The sequence below is a fragment of the Hipposideros armiger genome, unplaced genomic scaffold, assembly GCF_001890085.2.
Source record: "Hipposideros armiger isolate ML-2016 unplaced genomic scaffold, ASM189008v1 scaffold_149, whole genome shotgun sequence".
NCBI lineage: Eukaryota > Metazoa > Chordata > Mammalia > Chiroptera > Hipposideridae > Hipposideros > Hipposideros armiger.
Window position 1 is genome coordinate 1,071,389 of NW_017731499.1, and position 26,404 is coordinate 1,097,792.

General features: G+C 49.2%; 1 protein-coding gene across 1 annotated transcript in view; it reads right to left on the reverse strand.

The window, feature by feature from the left end:
- Positions 1–8,280: 8,280 nt before the first annotated feature.
- The window catches only part of EMP2 (epithelial membrane protein 2), a 34,853-nt gene continuing 16,729 nt past the window's right edge, over positions 8,281–26,404 (reverse strand). Inside the window, exons 2-5 of the mRNA XM_019650925.1 lie at positions 20,267–20,403; positions 18,134–18,224; positions 14,008–14,154; positions 8,281–11,418 (exon numbers count right to left, since the gene is read on the reverse strand). Coding sequence (XP_019506470.1) covers positions 11,231–11,418; positions 14,008–14,154; positions 18,134–18,224; positions 20,267–20,344 — 504 coding nt within the window. The 5' untranslated portion in view covers positions 20,345–20,403 and the 3' untranslated portion in view covers positions 8,281–11,230. The remainder of the gene's footprint in view (positions 11,419–14,007; positions 14,155–18,133; positions 18,225–20,266; positions 20,404–26,404) is intronic.

The window sequence follows — 26,404 nt, forward strand, 5'->3', positions numbered from 1 at the left end:
TTTTCACCTGACCAAACTAAACCAAATTGTTTTGGTTTGTCATCGAGATTTTAATTAGATATAGAAATGTAAACAGTTCAGGTCGATAGCCAAATGTCGAGGGCTTTAGAATGTTTTCGTTTGACCTGCATTCAATGTCACAAATTCATCCCGAAAAGACCTGAATGAAGAAACAATTTGGAAAATGGCCACCAGGTGGCAGTCATGCCTCTTCTCCAAGTCTCTGAAATTGAAAACTTGCTTTTCGTCCTTTTTGGTGTTGAAGCCAATTGATTGTCACCATCCTACAAAGTAACCTATTTGAAATATGGTGCCAGCGTAGCAAGTCTTTCCCTTATATCTTAGTACACCATGGTTTTTATCTACCAGACCTCCACACTGCTTCTCCATTGATTTTGACTCTTTACTTGAGTCACAAATTGTAACTAGACTTGCTTTAGAAGTTAGTGGGCTTTTCCAAACTTAAGAGCCAGAAGCTCTTTCCTGGCTGTGCTCTCAATTCCAGAGCTACAGTTCCACCGAGAAACAAGAGCCCTTGCAGGGGGATTTCATCGTCAGGCACGTCTCTCCCTCCTCACTTCATTCATTCATTCATTCTTCACCCTTCCATCAAATTGGACTGGAATGACTAAAGGCAGCTAGTTTAAGCTGGAAACCCAATGCAAGTGGGAAAAGACTCAACACTCAGTGCAACTATGGAAGCAACTTACTCTACGTTGTCTGTGATGAAAATATAGAGCTTTTCTGAGGGACTAAACGGGGCAAAATGAATAGCATAGAAATGACTCGTGTTACCATCCCCACCTCAGCAAGTCCCTTCTCCCCGTGACAGATAAACACAGGCGGAAGCTTTCCAGAGCATGGTAGCACCATGCAGACATAGAGAGCCTTCGGAGCTGTCAAACGGACCAGAACTTCAGCAGTAGGGAGATTTATGGGGGAGACCTGGGGGGGGGCCCCAGAATTGGGGCACCAACTAGAGAAGGGCAAGGAGGTAAAGGGCTAGGGGCTGATGGAGGCTTGATAAGATGCAGTTGCTCAGGCAATAAACGCCGACTGGGTTCTCCATCCCCACCGCCTAGGAGGTTGTCTAGGAGAGAGACATTGATTCTCCTGGCCTGGGTCACACGCCACAAGACACCTTGGCTAATCTGCCCACCAGCTTGCCCACAGGGAGGGAGAGGTGCCTCTCTAAAAGGAATTTGGGGTTTTGTTGCCAAAGCAAGAGGGACTGCATCTTCAACGGCCAAAGACAGCAATAAATACCACGTCACCATGATTAATAGGTATTTAAAAAACCCGTGGACCATGAGTAGGAGATACGATTTCCCTTCTTTTTAAAATGTATCATTTTTGGTTGGCCGAAATGGAGTCAGGTGATTGCACTTTCAAATAAATCACCTCTGAACTCAGTGAGACGAAGATGAGAGCCAGCGGAGAAGAAAGGGCAGCTCAGGTGGGCTGGGCCATCACCGCTGCCTACTCTGAGCTGCCTGGCCAGGTTTACAGGGTTAAACACCCCATGAAATATCCCCAAATGTGATCCACCAACGTCCTTTAATCCAAATCCCAGAGGTAGCTTGTTAAAATGGCAGATTCCCGGGCCTCACCCTTTGCGGGCCCCCCTCTACAAGCCTGGGGCACAGCCCAGAAATCTGTATCCTCAGCACGCACCCTGGGCAATGCCGACGCAGCAAATCCGTGGACCACACTTTAAGTAACTCCTTTTCTCCCCCTAGTAAATTAGGAAGATTTTTTTTTTCCCGTACAATGAAACAAAAATCTAGGCTCCATTTGAAACCAGTTGAGCTGCAGGCGAGATCTGCCAAGTTGCAGCCTTTTGCCCACTGGCTCTCTCTCTCTGCCTCCTTTGCCAGAAAACAAGCCAAGCAAGATGGAGGCTGGAACTGGAGGCTGAGTCATCCCCCCTTTAATAGGCACTTTAGTAACTGTGTCAACTCACCCAGAAGCAGGGAGGTGGGGGCTGGCAGGGTACACCTTCTAACCAGCGAAGGCAGCTCTGGGAGGCTGGAAGTCTGCAGCTTGAGCTGGAGAGGGCAGACCTCTCTTGAACTCCCAGCAGCCTGCCTCCCATCTATCACCTGGGAAACCTTCCAGGCTGGGGCAGCTGCTACAAATGCCGGCTCCCCCTGGAACCTCTCCTCCCAGAAAGTCCATCTCCAGGTGAGCTCAATTACCACCTCACCTCCTCCCGGAAGCCCCTTCTGATTTATCCCACTGTTTGTGACCTCTGCCCACTCTGGAGCCTTCAGCAGTTAGTTCCCTGAACCACCCATTTGACCTTGACTGTCTTTTTTTTTTTTTTTAAGTTGTGGTAAAAAAATAAAACACATAACATGAAATCTACCCTCTTACCAGTTTTAAGTGCGTGGTCCAGTGTTGTGAGCTGTCGTCACTATGTTGTACAGCAGCTCTCTAGAACTTTCTCATCTTGCACGACTAAAATTCTGTACCCATTGAACACTCCCCAATTGCCCCTCCGCAGCCCCTGGCAACCACCATTCCACTTTCTGTTTCTATGTACCTGACTACTGTAGCTACCTCATGTAAGTGGGATTAAGAGGTGGAAACAATCGCAATGTCCATCGACAGGTGAACGGATAAAGAAAAGGTGGTATGTGTATGCAATGGGACATTATTCAGGCATAAATAAAGAAGGCAATCCTGTCACATGTGGTCTCATGGATGGACCTGGAGGACGCTGTGCTAAGTGAGACAAGCCGGTCACAAGAGGTCAGATACTGCCTGAGTCTACCATGCGAGTGCACCTGAGTCATAACACGGAGCAAACACAGGTTCTCCACCCAGGCTGCACGCTAGAGTCATCTGGAGAACCGTAACAACCTCCACACCCGGACAACTGCTCCCAGACCAATTAAAGGGCAAGCTCTGTGGGATCCGGGCCGCCACAAGCTTCCCAGCAGGTGGTGAGGTCGAGAACCCAGGGTTTGGAGTCAGAAAATCTAATTTTAAGTCTTGAATCTTCCATTTACTTGGTCGGTGGCCTTGGCCCGTGACTTGACAATAATAAGGGATTAATAGCCCTCACTGAGCACTGACTGTATGCCCCCTGCTGTTGCTGCCAACGCTGTTTCATTTCAAAGGAAGCAGAGGCCCAGGGACATCAAGCAGTTTGCCCAAGGTCACACAGCAGGGAACCACTGGGACCAGATTTGAATGCAGGCAGCCAGCTCAGCAGGGCATGTCTCTTGAGCTCTAGGGAGCGGGCTCCCTCACCATCCGGATATCACACCTTATTCTGGGACGGTCTGAGGGGCTTTCAGCATCCTCTAATCAGGACAAAAGGTTGCCATAGGATGACAAAGAGGAAAAGCAAGCTTCAGGAAAACACAAACCCAAACCCAACTAAGAGGACAGAGCATGGCGGTGGCCTTGTCAACACCCGCAAACACATCACCAACTCAGGGCCCGACTGGGAAGGGGGATGCCCTTTTGGATAGACACTCATCTGTCCATCACATCCTTACCCACTATTCCTTTCTGGACTAGGCGGCAGCAGGTTCTGGCAGTTTAACTTCCTCTCCGCAGCGCTCCCCCCACCACCACCACCACAAAAACAACCTGTTATGTAAGGTACCCCTGTGCCAAGGTCACGTCATGCCCCCCCTTTCCTCACTTGTGTCCAAGCCCCTGGTGAAATTACATTATTGTCCTTCTGCAAACACTGAGAAGCAATTTCTTCCTGGTTCCTCCCCCTCTCTCCTTGTTTCAGTTGAGGACAAATACTGAGCAAGGATGCAGGTTGGGCTTTGGGACCAGGGACAGGCTGTGCTGGTCTCCAGGGTGGTGAGAGGTATGCTGGGCGCCATGGTGGGTCGGCTGCCATTGGCTGTGTCCTGTTTCTCTCCCAAGGGTGTGAGCTGCTTTGGGCCAGCCACCTTTATAGCAATTCCCAGCAGCACTGCCCGTGGGGCCTCTTTCTGGTTGCCAATCACTGTATTTCCTGGTGTATAAAACCCAAATGAAGGCAATTTGTCTCCCTTCCCCCAGGGGGCATTTGGCAACGTCTGGAGACATTTTTGGCTGTCACAATTCAGTGTGTTTGTGTGTTACCGGCATCTTAGTGGGTGAAGGCCAGAAATGCTGCTAAATATCCGACACACGCAGAACGGACCCACAACAGAGAATTATCTGGCCCCAAATGTCATTTATGCCAACGCTGAGACACCCCGGTATATAATATGGAGCTCTTATGAGGAAGATTTTTTTTTAAGAAAACATTCACAAGCACTTTTCATAATACAGCTATTTAAAACTACTTCCAAGTGGTTTTGCACTGAAAATAGATCCTTTTTTCTCATGTAAGAGTAGGTAATTCTACGCTGACATCCAGTTGCAAACTGTACACCTGTCTCCATGTTACAATATTCTAGAAACTGAAAGCAAGAGGGCAAAAATCACATTTATAAATTAATAAATTGAGCTCAATGAAAATAGGCACATAGCAAATTTCTGGTGGTAATAGATTAAACTGTAAAGTAATGAGGAATAACTCACGTTAGCTTTTATCATCTGTGTTGGATGTGCAAGAATGTAGCCTTGGCTGCAGTGCTTTAAAACTCTGTTGTGTGGCCACACACGACCACTAGGGGCGGTAGCAGCATCACTTGCTCTTTCACTTTCTGGCCACTTGGCCTTCCCGTGTCCATAACACAAATAAATGCATGGACAGGAGGATAATTTTTGGATACGTATTTTTCAGAGGGAGGAGTAAAATTTCATATACCTGTCCAGATATAAACTACTTCTTGTTCCATGTTTACCTCCAAATGTAAAATGAAAACCCATATGACTTACGTAACATAGATAGGTCTGATCCCTTAAAATGATGGTTTGCAAACTTTTGTGATCATCAGAATAAGCTGGCAGGCTTATAAAGCTCAGGTCTGGGTCATGCCCATAGAGATTTAACAGGTCTAGAATCTGCATTCTCACAAGTATTCCATCTGTGCCCTAAATGGTTCAATCGCTTCACACACGTGTATACACACATGCACACGCGTTTCTATTTTACGGCCTGCATTGATAGAGTATGTTCATGGCCTCAAGTCTTTGCTCCCACCTTCACCTCTCTCCCTCATCCTGTTGAGTACGTGCTCGACAAACTGTGAGCAAATGGGAGAGAGAGAGACTACCGTCAGAGCTAAGCATTACCCCCATTTTGCAGATTAGGGCACAGGTTTAAGGCATCCAGAGGCCTGCTCAAGCCTCTCAGCTCCTAACTGCAGAGTCGGGTTGGAACTGGAGCCCATGTGCTTTCCATTGCAGGCCCCTGCCTCCCAGGGAGGGTTTGGGGGGGTCACAGAAGCCCAGCACTGTAGCCTTAGGTAGGAGCAAGCAAAGCAGTGATCAGAACAGAAAAAGAGCAATCAGAGCTCCTGTTCCACGGGCAATGAGTCCGAAGTCTCCCCTCCTTAAAGCCAGACGCGCTCTGTAATTGGCACGCGCGACACCGCAGAGGCGCTGCGCCTGCGGCCCGCGGTGCCGGGTTGCACAAGGCCTCCCTCATCCCTTGGAGTCACGGATCCCTGCAGTTCCACAAGCCAGAATGGGAATTAGGGTCAGGAGGGGGCGAGCGTGCGGGGCGTGTTGGGCTTTCCTGGAGGCCGGAAGCACCTGATCATATACCCAGGTGTGGCTAAACCAAAATACGTATTTCTTATCTCCTGTTGGGCTGGGATGCACTACAAGGCCAGCATGAGAGGAAACCAGTTCAGAAAGAGGAGATGGAAAATCTGACAAGGGAGGAACAAAGCACGTATCTGAATTCCCTGACACCAGAGAGAACATCAGAGTTCACACTTTTTAATATTACTTACATTCTCCCCAAAGGGACCCGTAGAAGAAAGATGAGATTGGCGGGGAGGTGTGTGTGTGGGGGTGTCATGGTATGTGGAATCATGGTCACCCCAAAGATGTCCACATTCTAATCCCCAGAAGCTGTGAATGTGTTACCTCACATGGCAAAGGGGCTTTGCATGTGTGGTTAATAATCTTGAGATGGGAAGGTCATCCTGGATTATTGGGGGCGGAGGGGGGTCCTAATCACAGGTCAGAGGGGAGAGAAGCTGTGCTGCCGGCTTTGAAGATGGAGAGGGGGGCCGTGTGCCTGGGAATGTGGTAGGCTCTAGAAGCTGGGAAAGGCATATGTACACTCCCAAATGGAGGAAATGGACTCCTCCCCGAGAGCCTCCAGAAGGAACCAGCCCAGCCCAGCCGTGACGGGGGTGAAACAGATTTGAGACTTCTGACCTTTTCTGTCTGAATCGGCCAGTCACTGTTGCTTGCAACTAAGAACGCTAATACTAAATTTGGGTGCTTCAAACAACGGATGCTCTAATGCGGAATTGGCAGAGCAGAGGGGATGGAGGACCCGTCATTCCAGGCTGGGAAGCAGAGGCCCTTGGTGTTGCTGTTGCAAAACATTTGGTTTACACCAAGGTTTGGCAAACTTTCTCTGTAGAAGGCTGGATAAGAAACAATTCAAGCTTAGTGGTCATACGGTCTCTTAGAACTGTGCAACTCTGCCTTGGAACGCAGCCAGGAACCATATGTAAATTAGTGGGCGGGGCTGTGCGCCAATAAAACTTTATTTACAAAATCAGGTGGTGGGCTGGATTTGGCCCACGGGCCATCGTTTAACCCTGGTTTAAATCATCCCCTACTTTATACCAACCATGTACCTATGGATGCTGTAATACGAGAAAATTGTAGAATCACATCAGGATGATGCCATGTTCAGCTTCTTAGAATCTTCAGTAAGTTCCTATAAGAAAAAGTCAATCTTGGGGCAAAGATGGCCCATCTAATGGCAAAAATGGAAGAAAACATGGCTTTCCTGAGATGCGTTCTGCCTGAAGCCTGCAATCTCAATTGATGGAGAATGCCAAGGATTCGGAGATTTGCAGGGGTGGGCAAGGCAAACCCTAAACCAGGGTTAGAATTTCATTCTTCAGGATCAAATATATGTTAGGTCACAAGTATTCAGTAAATGGATGAATGAATGAATGAAACAAGTGATAGGCTAATTTCCTGAATGGAAGAAACAGAAAACTGAGTCCTCTGGGGTAACCATCATCCCCTTGTCACATGGACAAAACAACAACAACAACAAACACCCCTAGAAACTCAAATAATGGACAGTGGCCCCTGAAGGTGTTAGCTTGCAACCCCTGCATGGAGACAAGGAAATGTAGGTTCTTTGGATAGCTTTTACAACTTTTGGCATTCCTTAGGTAAAAAGTAAACACCTCTTTCTGGCTGAATCTTTTTCATTTTTTAGTTGGGAGTGTGCTGTACAGATAAGTCTTATTTTCACCATCACCCAACCCTCAAAGCAGAAGTCCTTATTAAGGACACACTAAAGAACGGGACCGGCTACATAATTTGCAGGGACCATTGTAAAATAAAGATGTGGGCTATTTGCTGAAATATCAGTAAGAATCCTAAGACAGTGCTAGAAGATCAGTAACCACCAGGCGTGGGGCCTTGGAGCATGGGGTCCTGTGCAGCTGCTGGCTGTGTCCAGGAAGCTGGCCCATTAGAGAGGCAGAGGAACTGGGAGACTGCCCTGAGACCAACTGTCAGACGTCAGCTGCTCACCGTCCAAAACATATTATCCTCCTGATGAGCTGCGGGCAGAGCCCTCCACTCCACTGGCACCATTTTACCCTAGACGCTGTGAACATCACAGTCTGTGGCTCTGGGCGATTTGGTTTTAAGCTTTTATTTTTCATGTACAGTTTCAGATTATACAAAACATAGAAAATGGACTGTTTTAAAGGCACATTAAGTAGAAAGTATCTAACTACCCTAAAAGTCACATTTGTCCCCAAACCAAGATTCAAACTTAACCTCTCGGCTTTTCCCTAACATTTCTCCATCACCACCTGCTCCCCCAATATACAAAACTGTCTGTCGTGCTGTATTGTAAGTAACCTTTCAACTATTAGCGAGTTTAGTAATTCCCCACCCAGGCAGATTTTAAATGGCGCTACAGCTTCCATCTAAGCTACTGTGTTTAGTGTGTTTACAGACGGGCTTGGAGGTCCAGGCATCTTCATCGTTACTACAGAGCATCCTAGGACCTCGGCCCGTTGATTACAGGTGCGTACAGGCACACAGCCTGTAGCAGAGTACGAAGGGGTGGGGGTGTGGGGGTGGAGATCTCCAATTTTCAGGTATTCAGGTATAAATATACATCTTCACTCAGAGCAACAAATCAATTTTCCAAACTCGTTTGAACAGAGATCCCAAGTAATTTTAATGCAAATAACAAAACGAGTTAGTCTGTCTCCATCCAGAGCCCCTCAACGAAAGAATTACAGTACTTTATTAAAAATGTCCTAAAATGCGCAAACTACAGTTCCTTCCAACACAGTTGTTACATAACAGATTTGGTCCTAATAAATATTTGCTTCTTGGATGTCTCGGATACTTTCCTCTGTTGTAGTTCTCGAATAACTGACAGTAAGCACCGAGTGACGGCGGATTCTGCTTACAGGTAAGAAGTTTGAGTATTTTCTCTCTCACGCCATCACGTTTCCTACCTCCCCAGTGCGCGTCACCCCGCGGGGAAAGGCAGCTCTCGTGTGTCACAAAACCTTGGCATCGCAGAGGGATGTGGGCACTGAATGTTATACGGTAGTGGCAACCAGCCAGGAAAACCCGTGGGGTCCTTTCAGAGTCTCATACACCCCTGAAGTTTTGGGGGAAGGAAATTCATGCACGGCTTGGGGATCAGGCTTACCAGATTTCTGGTTCTGAGGGTTGTTTGCTTCCATTGTGGCCACCAGGAAACTATAGAGAAAGCCACCTGGGTAGAAAGCTTAGGGCACTTTAGACCCACCTTCCTCCAGAGGCTGGCATAGCATGCTGCAACCCGCAGGGCTGTGACCCACACTCCTACCTATCACATGTCTAGTGGCAGTTTTCCATCATGGCACAAGGTGGCAATCTATCCCGTCACTGGCCTGATGTCACCCTGCACTGTGCTGGTGGCCTCTCCGTGGGGAGGATATCCTGTCTCAGAGAGGGTGTCTGGGTTTGCTCACCCCTGTTTTCAGAGCCTTCCACAGTGCCTGGAACATAGTAAGCGTGGAGTACTCTGCTGAAAATGAACAAGCAATGAATCAATGAAAGAATGAGTAGATGGACAGATCACCCAGTCCTGAACTAAAGAGGAGTCCGTGATGGCCCAAAAACTACTCAAAACAGATGCCTCTCCAGCTCCATGGGGACTGGGCCGATGGCAAATCACGCCACTTAGCAGGTCAAGTGCAGAAGCATTTAAGTAGCACCCACGCTAAGACGTGAAAGGCAGGTCTCACACGGGCCCAGGCACACCTCCCCAGCAGTGTGCTCGAAACAGCAGAGGAAAAAGGCACTGAGGCACAGAGCTTCCTCCAACGGCATTTCCCCGGGGTCACCTGCATTGCCACACCCCGCATGGTGCTTTTACACCTAAAGACAAACTCCCCAAAGCCCTGTTTCTCAGTGTAGTCTCAGGAAGATCTGCAGCACTCGCTCACCCCGGCCCTGGCATGGCAGACTCTCCCAAGTGACACCTGTGCCCACTGAAGTCTGAGAACCGTGGTAATCCGGGTCCCTCTCACTGCTTCACTGGCTGTCAGAACCCTGAAGACGCTCCACAGAAGTAAATGTTCTCTGGGTGGAACAGATGACACTGCCCAGTACATGCCATCTGCACGGGCTGTGCGAGCGATATTTAGGCTGATCTCAGTGCCTCCAGGAACATTTAAGGGTAGGCAGGTGTGCAGCCAGTCCCCTCCACCCCCACGGGCCTCCCTTTTCAATTCTTGGTTGCGTTCTTTGCAGCCTTCAACACAGTTTGTAATTAGTTTTCCTAATTGGTTTTTAATCCATCTCCTCGATTAGACAATGAGCCCCATAAGGAGAGAGATTATCTCAACATGGTATCACTGTGCCTGGCACACATAGCATTTTGTAACTTATGCTGATGAATGAATGAATGGATGGATGAATGAATGAATGGATGGATGGATGAATGAATGAATGAATGAATGGTGGATGGGTCCCCTGGAGGCTCTAGACATGGGGTTAGTAGAGGCCAGCCAGCTTAGAGGGCAGGGTAGGAAGAGAAGGCAGAGGCGTTCTGACTTAGAGTGAAAAAGGGCCTGCCCCACCAGGGTGGCTGGCTGTCGGGGTGCGTGGCTGCGACTGGAGTCTGGCTGGTCCAGATGTATGCAGCTGTGGGAGACGTTGTTGGATCCAGAGCTGATGGAGGCCAGGGCTTTGGCCTGCAGTGGGTTCTACGCCCACCCCCCCACCTTTGTCATGAGGACATCTTTAACATATGTGAGGCAGCTCTGCTCCCCGGACCCTGGGGCTGTGGTCCCCAACTTTAAGGCACGTTGTAAGCCTCACCAAGGAGCTTGTTAGGAATGCAGGCTGCCAGGCCCCACTCCTGAAGACTCCGATTCCGTAGGTCTGAGGGGGAACCGATAGTCTGCATCTTACAAGCAGCGCTGGGGACCACAGGTTGAGATGCTCTGTGTCAGGGGAAGCCCACATCTGACCCCCAGGTTAAAGATCACCCTCCCTAAGGCAGCAAGCAGGCGACGTTGTCTGCCAATCTGGGTGACACTTTCTGCACCCTGTCCATTACGGGAGGGTGAGGGCTCTGGTCTGGATATAGACGGAATACCAGAGGCCACACCTGCTTCTTGCTCGGAACTTGGCTGAACACCTGAGGAGCTTTCACCCCTCACCTGCCCCCCCTCGCCCCACCTTCCATCACTAACACCGAGAGATTCGGGGAGGGAAGCTGACTGGAGGGGGGCTTGGCGTGGCCTAAACCTAGGGGAAGGTGTCCCCCCAGACCCGGCTTTCTCGGTCTCTAGTCATCACATCACATCCTGGTGGTTAAGCAACATCCTGCAGAACATTTTTTGGATTTGAGCGTTGCTGGACTTTTGGCTTTGTCTTGTTTGAGACTTTCGGATGGGCGGAGGGGTTCTGAATCCCAACCTTCATAGTCTGTTCTCTGATCTCAAGAATGCAAAAACTCTTCTCCTTTTTTTTTTGGCTTTTAAAGGAAACAATATGTTTGCGAGAAAAACCACAAACAAAAAAAAATGATTATATACAAAACGGTTATCTGAATGTGGATTCTGTACTGCGGCGAAAGCGGCCGAGCTCCTGGTGTCTATTTGCGCTTCCTCAGTATCAGGTACATGAGGCCGCTGATGAAGGTGAACGCGAAGGCCACCCACGCCAGGATGAAGGAGTAGCCGTACGTGCCTTCCGAGGTCAGGGCATAGAAATTCTGGTTTTGGCTGTGAAGTTCTTGGCGTCGGTCTGTGTAAATGGAAGCTGCAATCACGACGGACAAGCCTGTCGGAAGAAAGCCACGATACCAATAAATCACAGGCCAGTGTGTCCCACGTACCTCAGGGGACTCTGGCCGGAGCTGAAGACCAACTTCAGCTTGTGTTATTATAGGCATTTATTTTAGTCTATTGGAAAGACGGCAGCTAATATTTTGCGGCAGAATATCACTGCCTCTAGCTGACATTTTGCTTCCCGTTCTTGGTAGCTGAACACAATTTTATGTGGGCAGCCGTGTACCCAGTCAAGAAGATACGTCCTAAATGCCTAAACGTCTAAACCAGGGGTCAGCCTGACAGTAAATACTTTAGGCTTTATGGGCCCGTACAGTTCCTGTCACCACCTACTCAACTTTGTCCTTCCCCTTCTTACGGCTTTAGATGCTGTTAGGTCAGGATAGCGTGTCTGGAGCCACAGCAGCCTTTTGGGGACCATGAGGAAGTCATCACTCTGAAGATGACAGCAAAGAGGGATGGAAAGAGTGAGGGTTCTGGGTGAGGCTGCGGAGGTGCCAAACCCACTCTGGCACCCTCTGCCCCCAGGCTATTTGTTATATTCAAGAAGTAAAGGTTTTTATGGCTGAAGTCATTGTTAATTGGATTTTCTTACTTGCAGCCAAAAGCATCCTAATGGAACCACCAACATTCACAGATACTAGTGCGAGGATGAGATTCAGAACCATGATTTGGGGGGATCTGCTGCCTCTCCTGGCCAGGTGAGAGTGACCATCAGGGTACCCAGCCCTTCTCTGCCGATCAGACTGTTGCTCCTGGAAACCTGAACCTACAGCTAAGTCACAGTCTTCTGATCCTGCCAGCACCTCCCTGCAGGGACCGCCCACCAGTTTCTGTGGCCTGAGTCCTCTTTCCAAGACCCGGTTTTCAGCTTTTCCTTGGACTCTTGTGAGCTACCCCGGCATCCGGTCTCTTACGTAAGTTAGAGCTTCTGTCGCTCGCCCCTGTACCTGCCCGACTGATACGGCGTCTAAACACTGCAGGCTTGGGGCAGAAAGGGCCGGGGCGGGTCCTTGGGCCAGAAAACGGCCAAAGGAGTTGTTGCGGACGGAAGGGGCCCTGTACTGTCCTATCAAAATCTGGGGCATTTCCCTCAATGTATATCAAGGTAATCGGTTTTCACTAAATGGCCTTGTGGATAGACAAACGGAGGCAATGACAGAAAGTAAACTTCAGTGGGTCTCCTCTCTACATGTTCAGTGGTGAGATTCAATTGCTTTTCATGGGGTGAGGAGTGGGATGTCCGCGCCTCTTACTGGGATGAAGAGAAAGTAAAGGGCAGAGCAGACGCCCCCTCACTGATGCCCTTGGGCAAGTCTCTCGGCCTCACCGGGTCTGGGTCGCTGCTCCCAAGTGCTGGGCTCCCGGACGGGAACACAAATCCCAGCTTCTAGCCTGACAGATTCTGATTCAAGAGGTTAAGGTGGGGCCTCGCGGTCCACGCTTTAGAAAGGTCCCCGAGGGATCCTTGTGGAATTGGCAACTCGGGGACCCAGGGACCTTCCAGGTTCTTTCGCACTTGAAATGCTCTCATCGTCTGCCTGCGTCCTGGAGGGGTGGTCCCTGGCTGATGCGGTAAAGTGCCCTGATAGGATGCTGTACGTGACCCACCATCCCACTCTGCCCAGGACAGAGGGGTTTCCTGGGATGCAGGACTCTCAGTTTTAAAACTGAGACAGTCCCAGGCAAACCGGGACAGGTTGGTCACCGTAGTGTGTGCTGAGGGCATGGCAGGTCTGGACTTGACCCTGGGGTGAGAGGGATGAAATCTGGGAGGTAGATGGAAGGAAGGGATAGTGGTCAGAACCAAGCACTGGGTTGGCTGTGAAGCTCAGATTTCCCACCCACATCAAGCTGCCCATTAAATCCCAGAAAGCACAACAGAAGGGGCTTCCGGTCTTCATCACTTGGAAGCTTTAACTCTCTAGTGAGAAACAACAGATGATCGTGCTGGGGCATACGTCTTCATCTAACTTCAGCGTTGCTAAAATTCCCAAGTAGAAAAAAGTGCTCCGAGACACGTTTTTTTCTCTAAGTTCCTCCAGGATTGAGGCTGTGTCTTGTTCATCTCTGTATTGCCAGCAGCCCCCCACGGCCTGGGCCAAGGGAGGCACTTCTGACACCAACCAGCCAAAAAAATTACCTGTTGATGGCTTCCCACCAGCTTGGGACAAAAACCCCCAATCCCACAAGGCTGACAGCACCCCGTGGAGTCCGGCCCAGCTGCCTCTCTGGTGCAGCTCCCAGCATGCCTCCATCGCTACACTCCAGCCCCACCGGCCAGCCCTCAGGCTCCCCCATCACAGGGCTCCGTTCATGCTGTTCCCTCTGCTGGGCACACTGTTCCTTCCCCTCTCTACCATGAGAGCACTTTCTAGACAGCAACTCCTGCTCGCCCTACAGAGCCCAGCTCCGGAAGGGCGTCTTCCCCTAACGAAATCCAGACGCCAACAATGTAAAACGTCCCACTGTGGTACCTCGGCACAGCAGCCAACTTCTCCCTTCCAGGTCCGCACCTGCCACCCTCCTCCTGGCTTCCACCCATCGGTGGTGGGGAAGGGAAACCCATCGTTTTACTTACATGACAGGAGCTGAATGATGGAGGTTAAAACAAATCTCTCTCCCTGCTTGAGGCGGAAGAGCTGGAGCAGGAAGATCAGAAAGGCGATGCAGCACAGGATGGTGGACAGGATCATGGTGGCCTGGACAGCCTGCATCGTGGAGTAGTCTGTGGGAAAGTATAGGAACGCAGCCTGAGCACCGCGGGCCTCTGGGCCCTGGGGTGCAGGGCAGCTCAAGTCGGGGGGACAGGGGACAGAAGTGCAGGGCATCAGGTTGCCGTCTGCACGGTATGGACACAGGGCAGCCCAGGGTTCTCCCCAACACCCCCTTCCCTCTGGTGACCATTCACGCCCTTGACCAGACGAGCCCATGTCATCTGGGAAACAGAGCAAGAACCACCTGCTCTGCCTTCTTCCTGGTCTGGGTCACTGAGACCAAGTGTGTGGCTCTCGCATGGGGGATTTTCTAAAGGGCCAAAACCTCAGGTTCCAATCCGGCAGATTCCGGTTCAAGAGGCCAGGATGGGAAGGGTCAGGACCGGGGGTCTGAGTTTTATAACGACCTCCTCCGCAGGGATTCTCGGGGACTTGGCGCTCATGAAACCAAGTGACCTTCTGGAAGTATATGCATAAGGAACTGAACCTTGTGATCATTACTTAGGAAAAGCAAAGTGAGGTTTTCTCAGATCAGTCTTAGAGGGCAGGGTGAGAAGTTGGGGCTCGGTACAGGGGAGTTCCAGTAGAGAAACAAGCTAGTCTTGGGGGAGGCAGCCGCATGAGGACAGACACAGCTGGAGCCCTGCACCGCAGGTACACAGCAGGGGTCCAGTGCCGGGGCTGGACTCACCTGCGTGGGCCTCAGTTTCCCAACCTGTGAAATGCGGATAGTAATAGCTCCCGCCCCAACAGGGTAGGAGACTGGAGTGAACTCAGGCATGGAAGGATTTTAGGGAGCACCCCCAAAAGGGAGCCCTGTGTAAGGGCTGGATATTATCATCAGGACACAGGAAAGATGGGTGAGGGGACAGTGCCCAAAGCTGCAAAGGAAAACCTTCTCCACTTTTTTTTTTTTTTTTGCAACTTTGCCTGAAAGCGACTGGAGAGAGGCATCATTTTAAGTGCTTAATGAAATGTTTAGAGCAATGGCTCTTAGTTCATTCTGGCGCACATTAGGATCGCCTGGAAAGCATCTAGCCCCTGTCCCCATTGCTTACAGTGAGAAACGCCAGACCCGCACACACACAAATACACACCGCATGGCTGCATCATATGAAGTCCAAGGACAGCCGGAAGGAAACTCTAGTGACAGAAGTCAGAAGGAGTCGCCCTCGGAACGGGGTGGTGGGAACTGAGTGGAAAGGGGCCCGAGGGAACTTTCTGGGGCGATGCAATGTTCTCTATCTCGCCTTGGATGGTGATTACATGGGTATATACATAACTGTCAAAGCTCTTTGAACTGAATGAAACCCTAAGAGGTTTGCATTTTCTTGCTTGTAAATTATAGCTCCACTATAAAAACATCTGAGAGGCCGCATCAAAACGAAATCAATCAGAATCTCTGGTGGTGTTGGGATCAAGCATGGGGGGTGGGGGGGCCGCGTGGGGGGTCAAGTCCGACATGGGCCACGATTGTGACCCCCCCCCCCGGCTTCAGGCTGTGCTTCCCAAATTTGCCCGATCCCAGGAACCACCTGGGGGTTATTAAAACCAGATTCCTGAGCCTCTCTCCCTGAAATTCTGATAACAGTTGTTCTGGAGTGGGCACCAGGAGTCTGTGTTTTTAGCAAGTATCCCAGGTGATGGGACTCATGGCTGCTGTGGACTGAATGTTTGCACACCCCCCGCCCCCCCCACCCATTCATATGTTGACATCTTAACCCCCAACAGGGTCACGGTATTTGGAGGTGAGCAGGTTGTGAGAGGGGGGCCCTCAGGAACGGGGCTGGCGCCCCTAAGACGACAACACAGCAGCTTGCTTCCTGTCTCTGCTCTCTGCCATGGGAGGCCATTATGAGAACCAAGCTGCTTGCAAACCAGGAAGAGCGTGCGCACCAGACCCCGGGTCTGCCCACACCTCGTGAGAAAGAAACGCCTGCCGTCTCAGCCACCCAGCCTATGCGGTTGTTACACCAGCCGCAACGACCAAGATGTGACTTTAGGAGAAAAGACAGACAGGTGTTTAGAACAGGGTTTCTCAAAGTTAGGGGGGTGGGTACAGAATATTTCACCGGTGCCGGACGAGCTTAGTGCAAGGTGGAACCCCACCAGGGCACCGACCAACAAAACCCGCCTAATGGGAGGGATGCTGGCTCTGCTCTCATTTAAATATATCTACAAACCTCAGGGAGTTCTCCACTTGGCGCTTTTATACCACCTGCTAATATCTCAGTTTGGTGGCTGTTTTGTTTTTAATGAGGAAAGAATCAGAAATGGGCTTGGGGCCTTCAAGGCAGGCGCGTCTGGTGAGGGCTTAATAGCATCGTCTGATTTTCAAGGTAGCATTTTGAAAAAGTTTTCCTTCTTCTGAGGCAAGTGACACCAGCTTATCATTTACGGTAGGGATGTAAAGTTCCCTTTAAGATAAACGGATGGCAGGAAAAAGTGAACTATTTTAAAGTCGGCATGTTGTTTCTGTAAAGGCCACACAGTCAATTGGGCTTTGTGGCCATATTGTTCCTTGTTGCATATTCTCCTTTGTCTTGCTTTTTGAATTTTTTGTTTTGTTTTAACTGCTCTTTAAAAATATAAAAGCCATTCTTAGCGCACTGGACTGAATTTGGCTGGTAGTTTGCCAACCCCCATTATTTTAAAGAAAAAAATAACAGGTAAATAATGCCACGTAGGGGATATGAAACGCAAACCATGGAGGGTTGGGAACAGTGCCGCGGAGCGCAGCCAGCTCTCCCAGCTGAACACGGGTGACAGCCGGCGTTCGCAGAGCATAGAGAAGGATGGCTGTTTCCAGGGTCAAGAGTTAACACGGCAGATAAACAGACCTAGAGGGGAGGTGGCAGGGACCACAGTATTTGGTTTAGAGCACAGATGGTCACATCTAGACTGGCATCCTGGGTCCGTCATTCAGTCCTGGCTGGGTGACTTTGGGTTTCTGCTCTGTGCCTCAGTTTCCCCATCTTAAAACAGGGCCCATGGTCCCTGCCAGACAGGGCTATGTGATCACTTAGGTAAAGGACTTAGCCCCGTGTCTTGCAGTAAACCTTCAGTAAGCGATGTCTTCTATTGGTATTTTTGCTGCTCTTCTTATAAACGTTGATACTTTTATTGAGGGAACGGTGAGACTTTAGGAGCCAGTGAGGGGTGGTGAGGAGGGGGGGGTCCCTTGCTCCCTAAATAGGACTGCCAGACTTGGCAAACAAACAAAAGCAAACACAAAAACAGTGCCCGTTAGACAAGCAGTACTTTCTTAGTATAAGTATGTCCTATGTAATATTTGGGACATACTTAAACTCAATGATTTGTGGTTTATCAGAGATACCAAATTTAACAGGGCGCCCAGGATTTTATCAGGCACTGGGACCCAAAGAGCCTCTTCCATCAGCTCTACGACAGAAAACAGAACCATCCTCTCCAGCGTGAAGGAGAGTAACGAGCTGGCATGTTTTTACGTGGGATTTCCTGCATTTGCAAAGCCCTTCTGTAGATACAGAGGCACGTGTGTTGCTATTATCTCCATCTACAGCTGAGGACACTGAGATTTCCAGCGTTCAAGCGACCTGCCCCAAGGTAAGGTCACACAGCTCATAAAGGAGCCAGCTTGGCTCTCGAGTTTCTGCCGCTGAGATGAGGGGAAGTGACACAAATGTCAACTAGGTTTCTGAGCCTACGGAAAGGGGAGGCTTGGCTAGAAGAGGAGGCGGGGAGAAGGTTCTAGATCAGGGCTGAGGCTGAGAAAAGGTGAAGAAGGAAGCTCTGCTTGGCTAAGAATCAGAGAGGAGAAAGGTGGGCCCATGGGAGCCGGGGTCGGTGGCCCCTCCGGCCTCTGGCTTCGCCAGCTGACCGCACTGAGCCCCCAGCCAGGCCACGCCCAGTGTGCTGAGGGCAGGAGCAGGTGAGGAGTAGGGAGCGCGGAGGCCTTCCTGCTGAGCGTCCTCTTTTCACTTGGGGCTTCTCAATTAGCTTCACACTCACCGAGAAAGGCATCACTGATTTCTGTACAATTTGTGCTGTTGATGCAGATTTTCCAGACGTCTGCATAGAAGCCTTCCCCTACCCACCAGGCCTGTAACACAAACAGGAACACAAGGGAAGGTCGACCGTTAATTACGAAAGCATCGTACAAGGTGCCAGGAGAGGACCTATCTCCTAACTGGGTGGGAGGCATGGTGGTCAATGGATAGTCGAGACCAGTGCTTCTCAATCTGCAGTGTGCACGCGCATCGCCTGGAGATCCGGTTAAAATGCAGATTCTGATTCGAGAGGTCTGGGGCAGGGGCCTAAGATTCTGCATTTCGAATGAGCACCCTGGTGGTGCCTGGCTGCTGATGGGAGTAAAATAAGAGATGGTCCCGGCCCTCGTGGGGTGGAGGAGGGGAGACGAGGCTCAGCTGGTGGCAATCAGCAGACAGCGGTCAATCCCACAAGAACCAGAGAGGCGACAGCAGAAGGGAGTGAAAAGGGTGACATCTGGGTGGGGGGCAGCCTGTCATGGATGAAATGATCAGACGAGACTCTCCTGCCTTCAGTCCAAATGCTTTCTTTTCTCCACAGTGCCAGGCATAACTCCTAACTCTGAATGACTATCCTGACTCACTGATGGGCAAGAATGCCCACGTGTGTCTCCTCAGTAAGTGCCACAGTAATACACATATGCAGGATTAACGGGCGCTGCGGCTGGTGGCTTCTCTGCCCCCCGATGTCTGTCTACCTACCCCGCTCACTGTGTCTGAACCTCTTCAGGTTCCCTAAAGGACCCGATGCAAGAAATAGAGAAAGGAGATTCTAAAGAACACCCAATACCATTTATTTCACCAAGCGTGGGCCTTGTGGATAAGGGCAGGGTGCAAATATTTTCGCCCACTGCATCCGTGTGATCCCTGTCCGGGCCACTCGTGGCAGCTTTTTGAGATTCGGCAGGAACCCAAACCTGATTATTGCACTCATCTGCCCCTTATAGGATCTATGGCCAGGAGAGCTCTGCCACTTGCTGCGATGGAAATTCCAGCAGGCGCCCTAACCGCCCTGAGGCCCAGCTCTCTCATCATAAAACAGGGCCATGGAGAGGACCTATCTCGCAGACTTGAGGTGGGGCTCAACTAAGATGATGCACATAAGCGGGCCGAGCACAGGACCTGGCCAGAGTGTCTAAGTGATAGGTGGTGTGATGGTCTATGTCATTATGATCGATCAACAGGAGTCTATGGAGCTGGTGGCCACTCAGGAGGCGTACTTTTTGAGGCTTTCTGAGCAGTGTTTCTAACTCTAAATGTCTCTGCGGTCTGAAATGATCAGGACTGAAGCCAGGCCTTTGGATCGGGGTGTGGGCCATAGAGGACCTCTGGTAAAAAGCTTCATTTCCTGTTGGGAGGGATATTAATCTATGTCAGTGGGTTATGTACTAGCCATGTGGCTAAGAGCTGGATAACAAGGGAAAGAGTTCAATGTTTCCCAGGAGCACGGGCAGAGTCAGGAAAGTTCCAAGCATGGGCTCTGCTGGGGACGGCATGGCCAGGTGGGCTAACAACAAGGGAATCTGTCAGTAAGAAGGCAGGAGGGGCAGGGGTCATCTGGGATGGGTCACCCAGGGGACCAAGGGCAGTGGTCCTCAACCGAGGGAGATTTTGACCCCCAAGGACATTTGGCTGAAGACATGTTTGTTTGTCTCACTGGGGTTGGGAGTGCTGCTAGTATCTAGAGGGTAGAAACTAAGGATGCGGCTAAACATTCTACAGTGCAGAGGCCAGTCCCCCCGCAACAAAGCACAATCCAGCCCCAAATGACAACAGCGCCAAGGTTGAGTCATTCAGCTCGGCAGGGCTGGGTTTAAGCTGAGTCCTCAAAGGGCTCCCTACAGCCCCGGTATTACGTCAGGCTCTGTGGGGGAATCAGGGATGAGGGGAAGAGGTCCCTGCCCATCTAGACCTAAATGTGGGGTGTTCTGAACCCCGACACTTAGGCCAGAGCCCTCAGGCCTGGGCAGAGGGAAGGGGCATGCCTTGGGAGGGAGGACAACCCCAAATCATAATCACCTTGGGGGAGTTCTCAACTCTGCCACTGACTCTAGGGTCCAGGGTTTGGGGACCGTCAGAAGGAAAGGGAACTTACATTGTCGAGGGTGGCGATGAAAAGCAAGGCCGCAGAGGTGATATGGAAGACAATGATGAAAGCCAGAAGCACCAACATTTTCACAGGGCACGGTGGGCCAAGGGGTCACGATGAAAGCCCAGAGACAGACAGATGTGCTGAACAGGGTGGGAGAGAGAAATTCGAACTTGTCAATGACAAAGCCAAAGTAAAATAAAAAAACAAGCAACTTTTAATGGGGGTTTTAGAAAACCAAAAACAGCTCTTGCCACCTTTCCTCGGCCTGAGAGGCTTGATCAAAGCCTTGCTTTCTTTTCAAAGCTGCTCTTTGTTGCATCCAGACGCCAAATATTTCTTGTGAAGGATCTGGGATAAGGACCAATTAAAATCTCTAACTCTGAAAAGCCTCACACCTCTTCGGCCTGCCAGGGGCACTGGGGCAGGAAGGAGGGGCTCTGTGTGGGCTAAAATGCTGTTCCAGAACCCCCGTCCACCCGGCAATGCCGCGGGAACCTCACAGCACCAGAGGAAACTCCCTCCCTGAGTTGAGTCTTCATTATCACAGTCCCTGCTGCGTAACAAAGCAAAAGTGATCACGATACAAAAATATTTCCTAATGATCTGACCATTTATAAAATTAATCCCCACTCAAACACCCTTCCTCTTAATATCTATCTTCATCTGAACATCTGACCACAAAATGCAAACACAACGTATGGCAGACAGCTGCCATGTCATTTTCCTCCCTCTGGGCACGGGAAGGCTGCATTTCCCAGCCTTCCTTGCAGTTAGGTGGGCCCTTATGACTACTTCTGGCCAATGAGCTATAAGCAACACGGGTGTGTGTCACTTCCAAGGCACAAGCGTTTCCGGATTGAAGAGCAGGTCTAACTTCTCCATGCTTGCTCTCCCTGACGAAATAGCTGGAATGGTGCAGCCAGAACACATTCAAGCCACACTCTCTGGACAGACACTGTGATTGAGAAATAAGCCTTTGAATGTTGAACCACTGAGATTTCAGAGTAAATATTTTACTATGGCTGGACAGTCTGCATAATATACAACAGGAAGCGACTGCAAGGCGAAATTGGAAATCTTGCGAGAGAACTAGGGTGCTACCAAGTTGATGTGACTGACACCAGAGAATCTCCCAGAAGGCTGTAAATGCATTAACATGCAAAGACTTGTCCGAGCTGGACTAGTTAGCAATAAAAGAGGAAAAAGATAAACACGGATGATGTGGGGGAAAAAAAGCATTCAAAAGAATGACTTAAATATCAAAGGATTAAAAATGACACTGGGAAAAACTGAAGTCTTTGAACATTTTTGCAAATATGACCATCGTCTGGGTGAAACGACACACAAATGTCAAGTGAAGATGTCACATCAATCAATCTAGGTGGAAAAGTGAACACTATCAGTCCCTCAAATCAACACTTGATTCATTCTTCTTTCAATCAAATAATTTGTGACAAGTTACTATTACTGAAGTTTTGTAGAACATAACATTTTTAGTTTCACTTATAAAAATACAGACCCTGTTTTCACAGTTTACAATGGCATTTAGTACCAGTTTTAAGTGGATTCGTTTTATTTTTTTAAGTTTCTTTACACACACACACACACACACACACACACACACACACACACACACACTCTCCACCATGTGAGAGTAAGTTGCCTACACCATACTTCTTTATGTCTAAATATTTTGGTATGTATGTCTGAATAACAAGAATGTTCTCTTACCTAACCACAGTAAGATGATCACGATGAAGAAATTTCACATCATACTATCATTTCACCTACAGTCCACCTTCAAATTTCTCCAATTATCCCAATAATGTCCTGAGCTATTTCTTTTTCTGATCCAGGACAAATCCAAGATGAGTGGCATTTCGTTGTCCTATCTCTTTAGTCTCCATTAGAATGGATCCTCAGCCTTTCCTGGCCTTCTGTGACATTGATATTATGTAAGAGTAGTGGCCTTTTATTTTGTAAAATGTGTCTCAATTTGTTTGGTGCTTCCTGATGACTGGATTCAGGGAATGATTTTTCGGCAGGAATTACATTGGTGATGTGTCTTTCTCACTGTTTCCCACCAGGAGGCACAAGATGTCAGTCTTCCCACTAGTGGTGATGCTAACTTTGGTTAAGTTCCACCAGATTTCTCCATTGTATATTTCCCCTTTGTAATTAAAAAGCAATTTATGTGTGTGTGTGTGTGTGTGTGTGTGTGTGTGTGGTATTTCTTCTTGTAATAAAATGCACATAATATAAAATTTATCATTAGTGACATTAGTACATTCACAATGTTGCATATCCATCACCGTTATCTAGTTCCAGAACATTCCATCTCTACAAAAGGAAACCCTGTACCCGTTAAGTAGTCACTTCCCATTCCTCCCCAACTCACCCGCTGGCAATCACCAGTCTACTTCCTGTCTGTGGATTTGCCTATTCTGGACATTCCATAGAAATGAGATCCTACGATATTGTCCTTTTGTGTCTGACTTCTTTCACTTGGCATAGTGTAGGGAGATACGTTAGACAATGTACAGATCTGATCTCTCATCGAAGCGTCACCCCAAGAGTCTGGGCATCCACTGATATTTCTGAAACAGAATCATTTTTAAAAGCCTTTTTCTGATACCGACTCTCCTGCCTGGAGAGCTGCCCTGCACAAACGCTCCGCCCCTTCTCTGTCAGCTCTGGCTCGACCGTGCTGGTTCTCACTCCGTTTTTACCTGACCAAGAACACTCTTTGAGAGCCAGGACCCAGTTAACAATGAGCCAGGAGCCACGCGGCTGCAGAGCCCAGTCTGGGCGGTCCCAGCTGCGATTCCTGCATCATCACTTGGAAGAACCCAGCGAACCAACTCAGAGATTCTTCCAATTCTTTTAAAAAGGACAAATCCCCCTTTGTTTAAGCCTGCGTCATTCTTAGCTGCCATCATACGCTGCCTCCAAAGATGCATTTCTCACACACACACACACACACACACACACACACACACACACACACACAAAGGCTCATGCACCACAGTGAATGCCATGCTGCTTTAATATCCGCTGGAATGCCAAAATGCCAACCTCATCAGGCAGGGCCATAAATTCCAGGGTGGTAACAGCTTCATGTATGGTCCATCTCAGATGACACAAATGCCTATGGACACATAATTAAGACTTTCTAGAAAAGGGGAAAAAAGGCTTTAACCCCATCTTCCCCCAAGTACGTAATTCAAATATTACAGGTCATGATTTGGGATGGTCCACTGATATGGCATTCGGTAACTTGAACCACGCAGCGAGAAAGCCCCCATTCTTTTTTTTTTAAAGAAATTTTACTGGGGAACAGTGTGTTTTTCCAGGACCCATCACCTCCAAGTCAAGTAGTTGTTTCAATCTAGTTGTGGAGGGCGCAGCTCAGTGGCCCATGTGGGGATCGAACCGGCAATCTTGGTGTTATGAGCACTGCACTCTACCCACCTGAGCTAAACGATCACCCCAAGAAAGCCCCCATTCTAATCCTCTGAGTCCAGAAGGAAAAAGGCCTAGTTTGGTGCTTGTCTGTCTCTAACAGGTGCCAAATTTTTTTTTTTTTAAACAACAACAAAAAGCAGAACTTTGGGCAGGCCCTAACGTGTAGCTAGAATTTAGCAATGTTGTTTTGATATTATAATGTTTATTTTAAGGTTCTTTTTATAGGAAGTAATACCACTTATAGCAGTGACATAAAGTTTCCTTAAAACAAATGTATTGACGTTCAAAGAAAAATATTATATAAATAAAAGGAGAGGTGGTTTTCAGTGTCAGCAAAAATCCTGAGGCTGGTTCTCAAAAGCCTAACTTCTGGGAGGCACTGCTTTAATATCTGGGAGTGATTTCAGTTGGAATTCCAGACATTAGGAATAAGCTCGTGCAGAGAAAAGAGCATGTTTCTACAAGAGGTGCAGAAAGGCTTGGGGGCATACACGGGCGGCTAGAGATTGGATTAAACAGTTGGGCATCCAGGAAAATGAGGGAATAGAGAAGTAAATGTCACCATGCTGACATCTGGAATTCAGATCGAGTGACCTCATCAGCAGCTTTGGAGGAAATTATTCCCAAGTAGAGGCGATCTCATAAATCTCTAAGAGGGACTAGAAATGACCCTGTACGCCTGCACGTCTATATCAAAACAGGTCTTCCTGACGCCAGTCTCCCTACAGGCGACCACTGTTCCGGGTTTCCTATGTCTCCGTCCAGAGCTATCTGTTAGGTGGGAACACTTGCTACCCCCTCCTGTTCCCCTGTGGAGGGAGTTGCACCAGTGTAACAAGTCTGGCCTCACGCCCCGCCTCTCACTCACTCCTTCACTCCTGATTGGAGGAGCATCCAGTGCCACTTCCTGGATGGGTGGAGCTCAGCCTTCAAAGGGCTACCAGGCAGGGCTTTGCCCTTCCCCCACACCCCCTCTGTAGGCTAGAAAATGGGTGTGTCTGCTCTTCCAGAGCCCCAATTTCCCTTGGCTGGAGGGGTCCAAGGGCTAGCGGGGGATAGGGCTGTGGCCCTGAGAGCTGCAGCAACTCATTTGGCCACAAGTCTGAGCTAAGTCAGCCCAGCCTTTGCACCATAATTTCCTCCGGAGATCATTCCTTTCCAGTGCATATGAATGGCCGCCTGGTTGTGTGGCTATGCCACAGTCTACTCAACTGGTGCCCATGTGCGTCTTTTCCAGACTTTTCGCGACTCTAAACTGCACTGCCAGTGGGCATCCTTGCAATTATTCGTTTGCACGGACAGATTCCTAGAAGTATGAAGGTGCTGGTTTAAAGAAAGGGACATTTCATTTAAATCTGATTTACTGCAAAGCATCTTGGGCACTGTTAATGCCATGTCAGCCTTGATCTTCAGAGGGTCTTCAGGGTGGTGGAAGGTATTGGACCAAATCTTATGCATGGCCTGGGTGGGTGGACAAGCCCTGATGTCATCCTTTGACTTATTAACATCCCTTAGACTCCCCAGAAATATAATTCTGGCCTCTACAGACCAGCCTCTGCCATCCCACAACACACAGCCATGTTATACTGTTCAGGGGTTTGGTGGGCCCTCTCTGGAGATACTGAACAAAAGACAACTCTCCAGGCTGGGCGTTGGAGGAAGCCTGGCCCACCAAACCCACGGTGGCATCGAGTTTATCCTTGCCATTCACAAAAAGTTGTTTTCCCTTCAAATCACGTCCTACTGAGTGCTGACCCCTTGTCCCTCTCTGCCCTTGCAGGCCACAGTGCTCTGCCAAACTGGCCTGATCTCAGTTTCCTGGAGCACGTCTCCCTTCCACTCCCGGCTGGCTCTCTCTCTCTCTCTCACATTGTTTAGGTCTCAGTTCAAACAACCCCTCCTCAGAGAGAGGGCCCTGACCGCCCAATGTACCCAGGCCCCCTCCACCACTGTCTATCCTAGCGTCATCCAGCCCATCCCTCTGGTTTATTTTCTGCAGAAAAACATTCACTGTCTCAAAGTATCTTATTTGCTCACTTGTCGATTATCTCTCTCCCCCTCTGTTCCCTGCTGTGCCCAGGGCACAACAGGCTACGTGCTGTCATTCTCCAGTTCTAGAAATGTAGAATCGTAAAGGCCCCTGGACAACTCAAAGTCCCGATTGTCCAGAGATGGGAACTCAGGCCCGTGGCTCGTACCAATTCCAAAGCAAGGCAGGAGAAGGCCAGGACCAGAGGGTCTCCTGAACCCCACTCCAATTCCCTCGAAGGCACATGACAGTCTTCCAATAATCAGTGACCATTTCCCACAGGTCTCGGTCACTTTCAAGCACAACTTTCGCCAGGCAGGTCAAACCACGTTGTCTTCCTTCAGCGATGTCTTCAGGGGCTAAGCAGGATGTTCTAATAGGCCACCTGGGTTTGGGCGTTTACCTGTCTGCAGGTGGGAGATTGTACCAGATGAGCTTTTCAAGCTCTTGTCTAGAAATCAAAGTCTTAAATTGGCAGAATTTCTCTTTTAAGAAATGTTTTGATCTACACAATACATGTGATCATTAAAGGAAAAAAAAGATAATAGAACCAAAAGGCGTATGACAAAAAAAACCACAGCCTCTGCCCTACCCCCGTCCTGATCCCCAAAAACAATCACTTTGAACCCTTTCAGCCATCTTTCTTC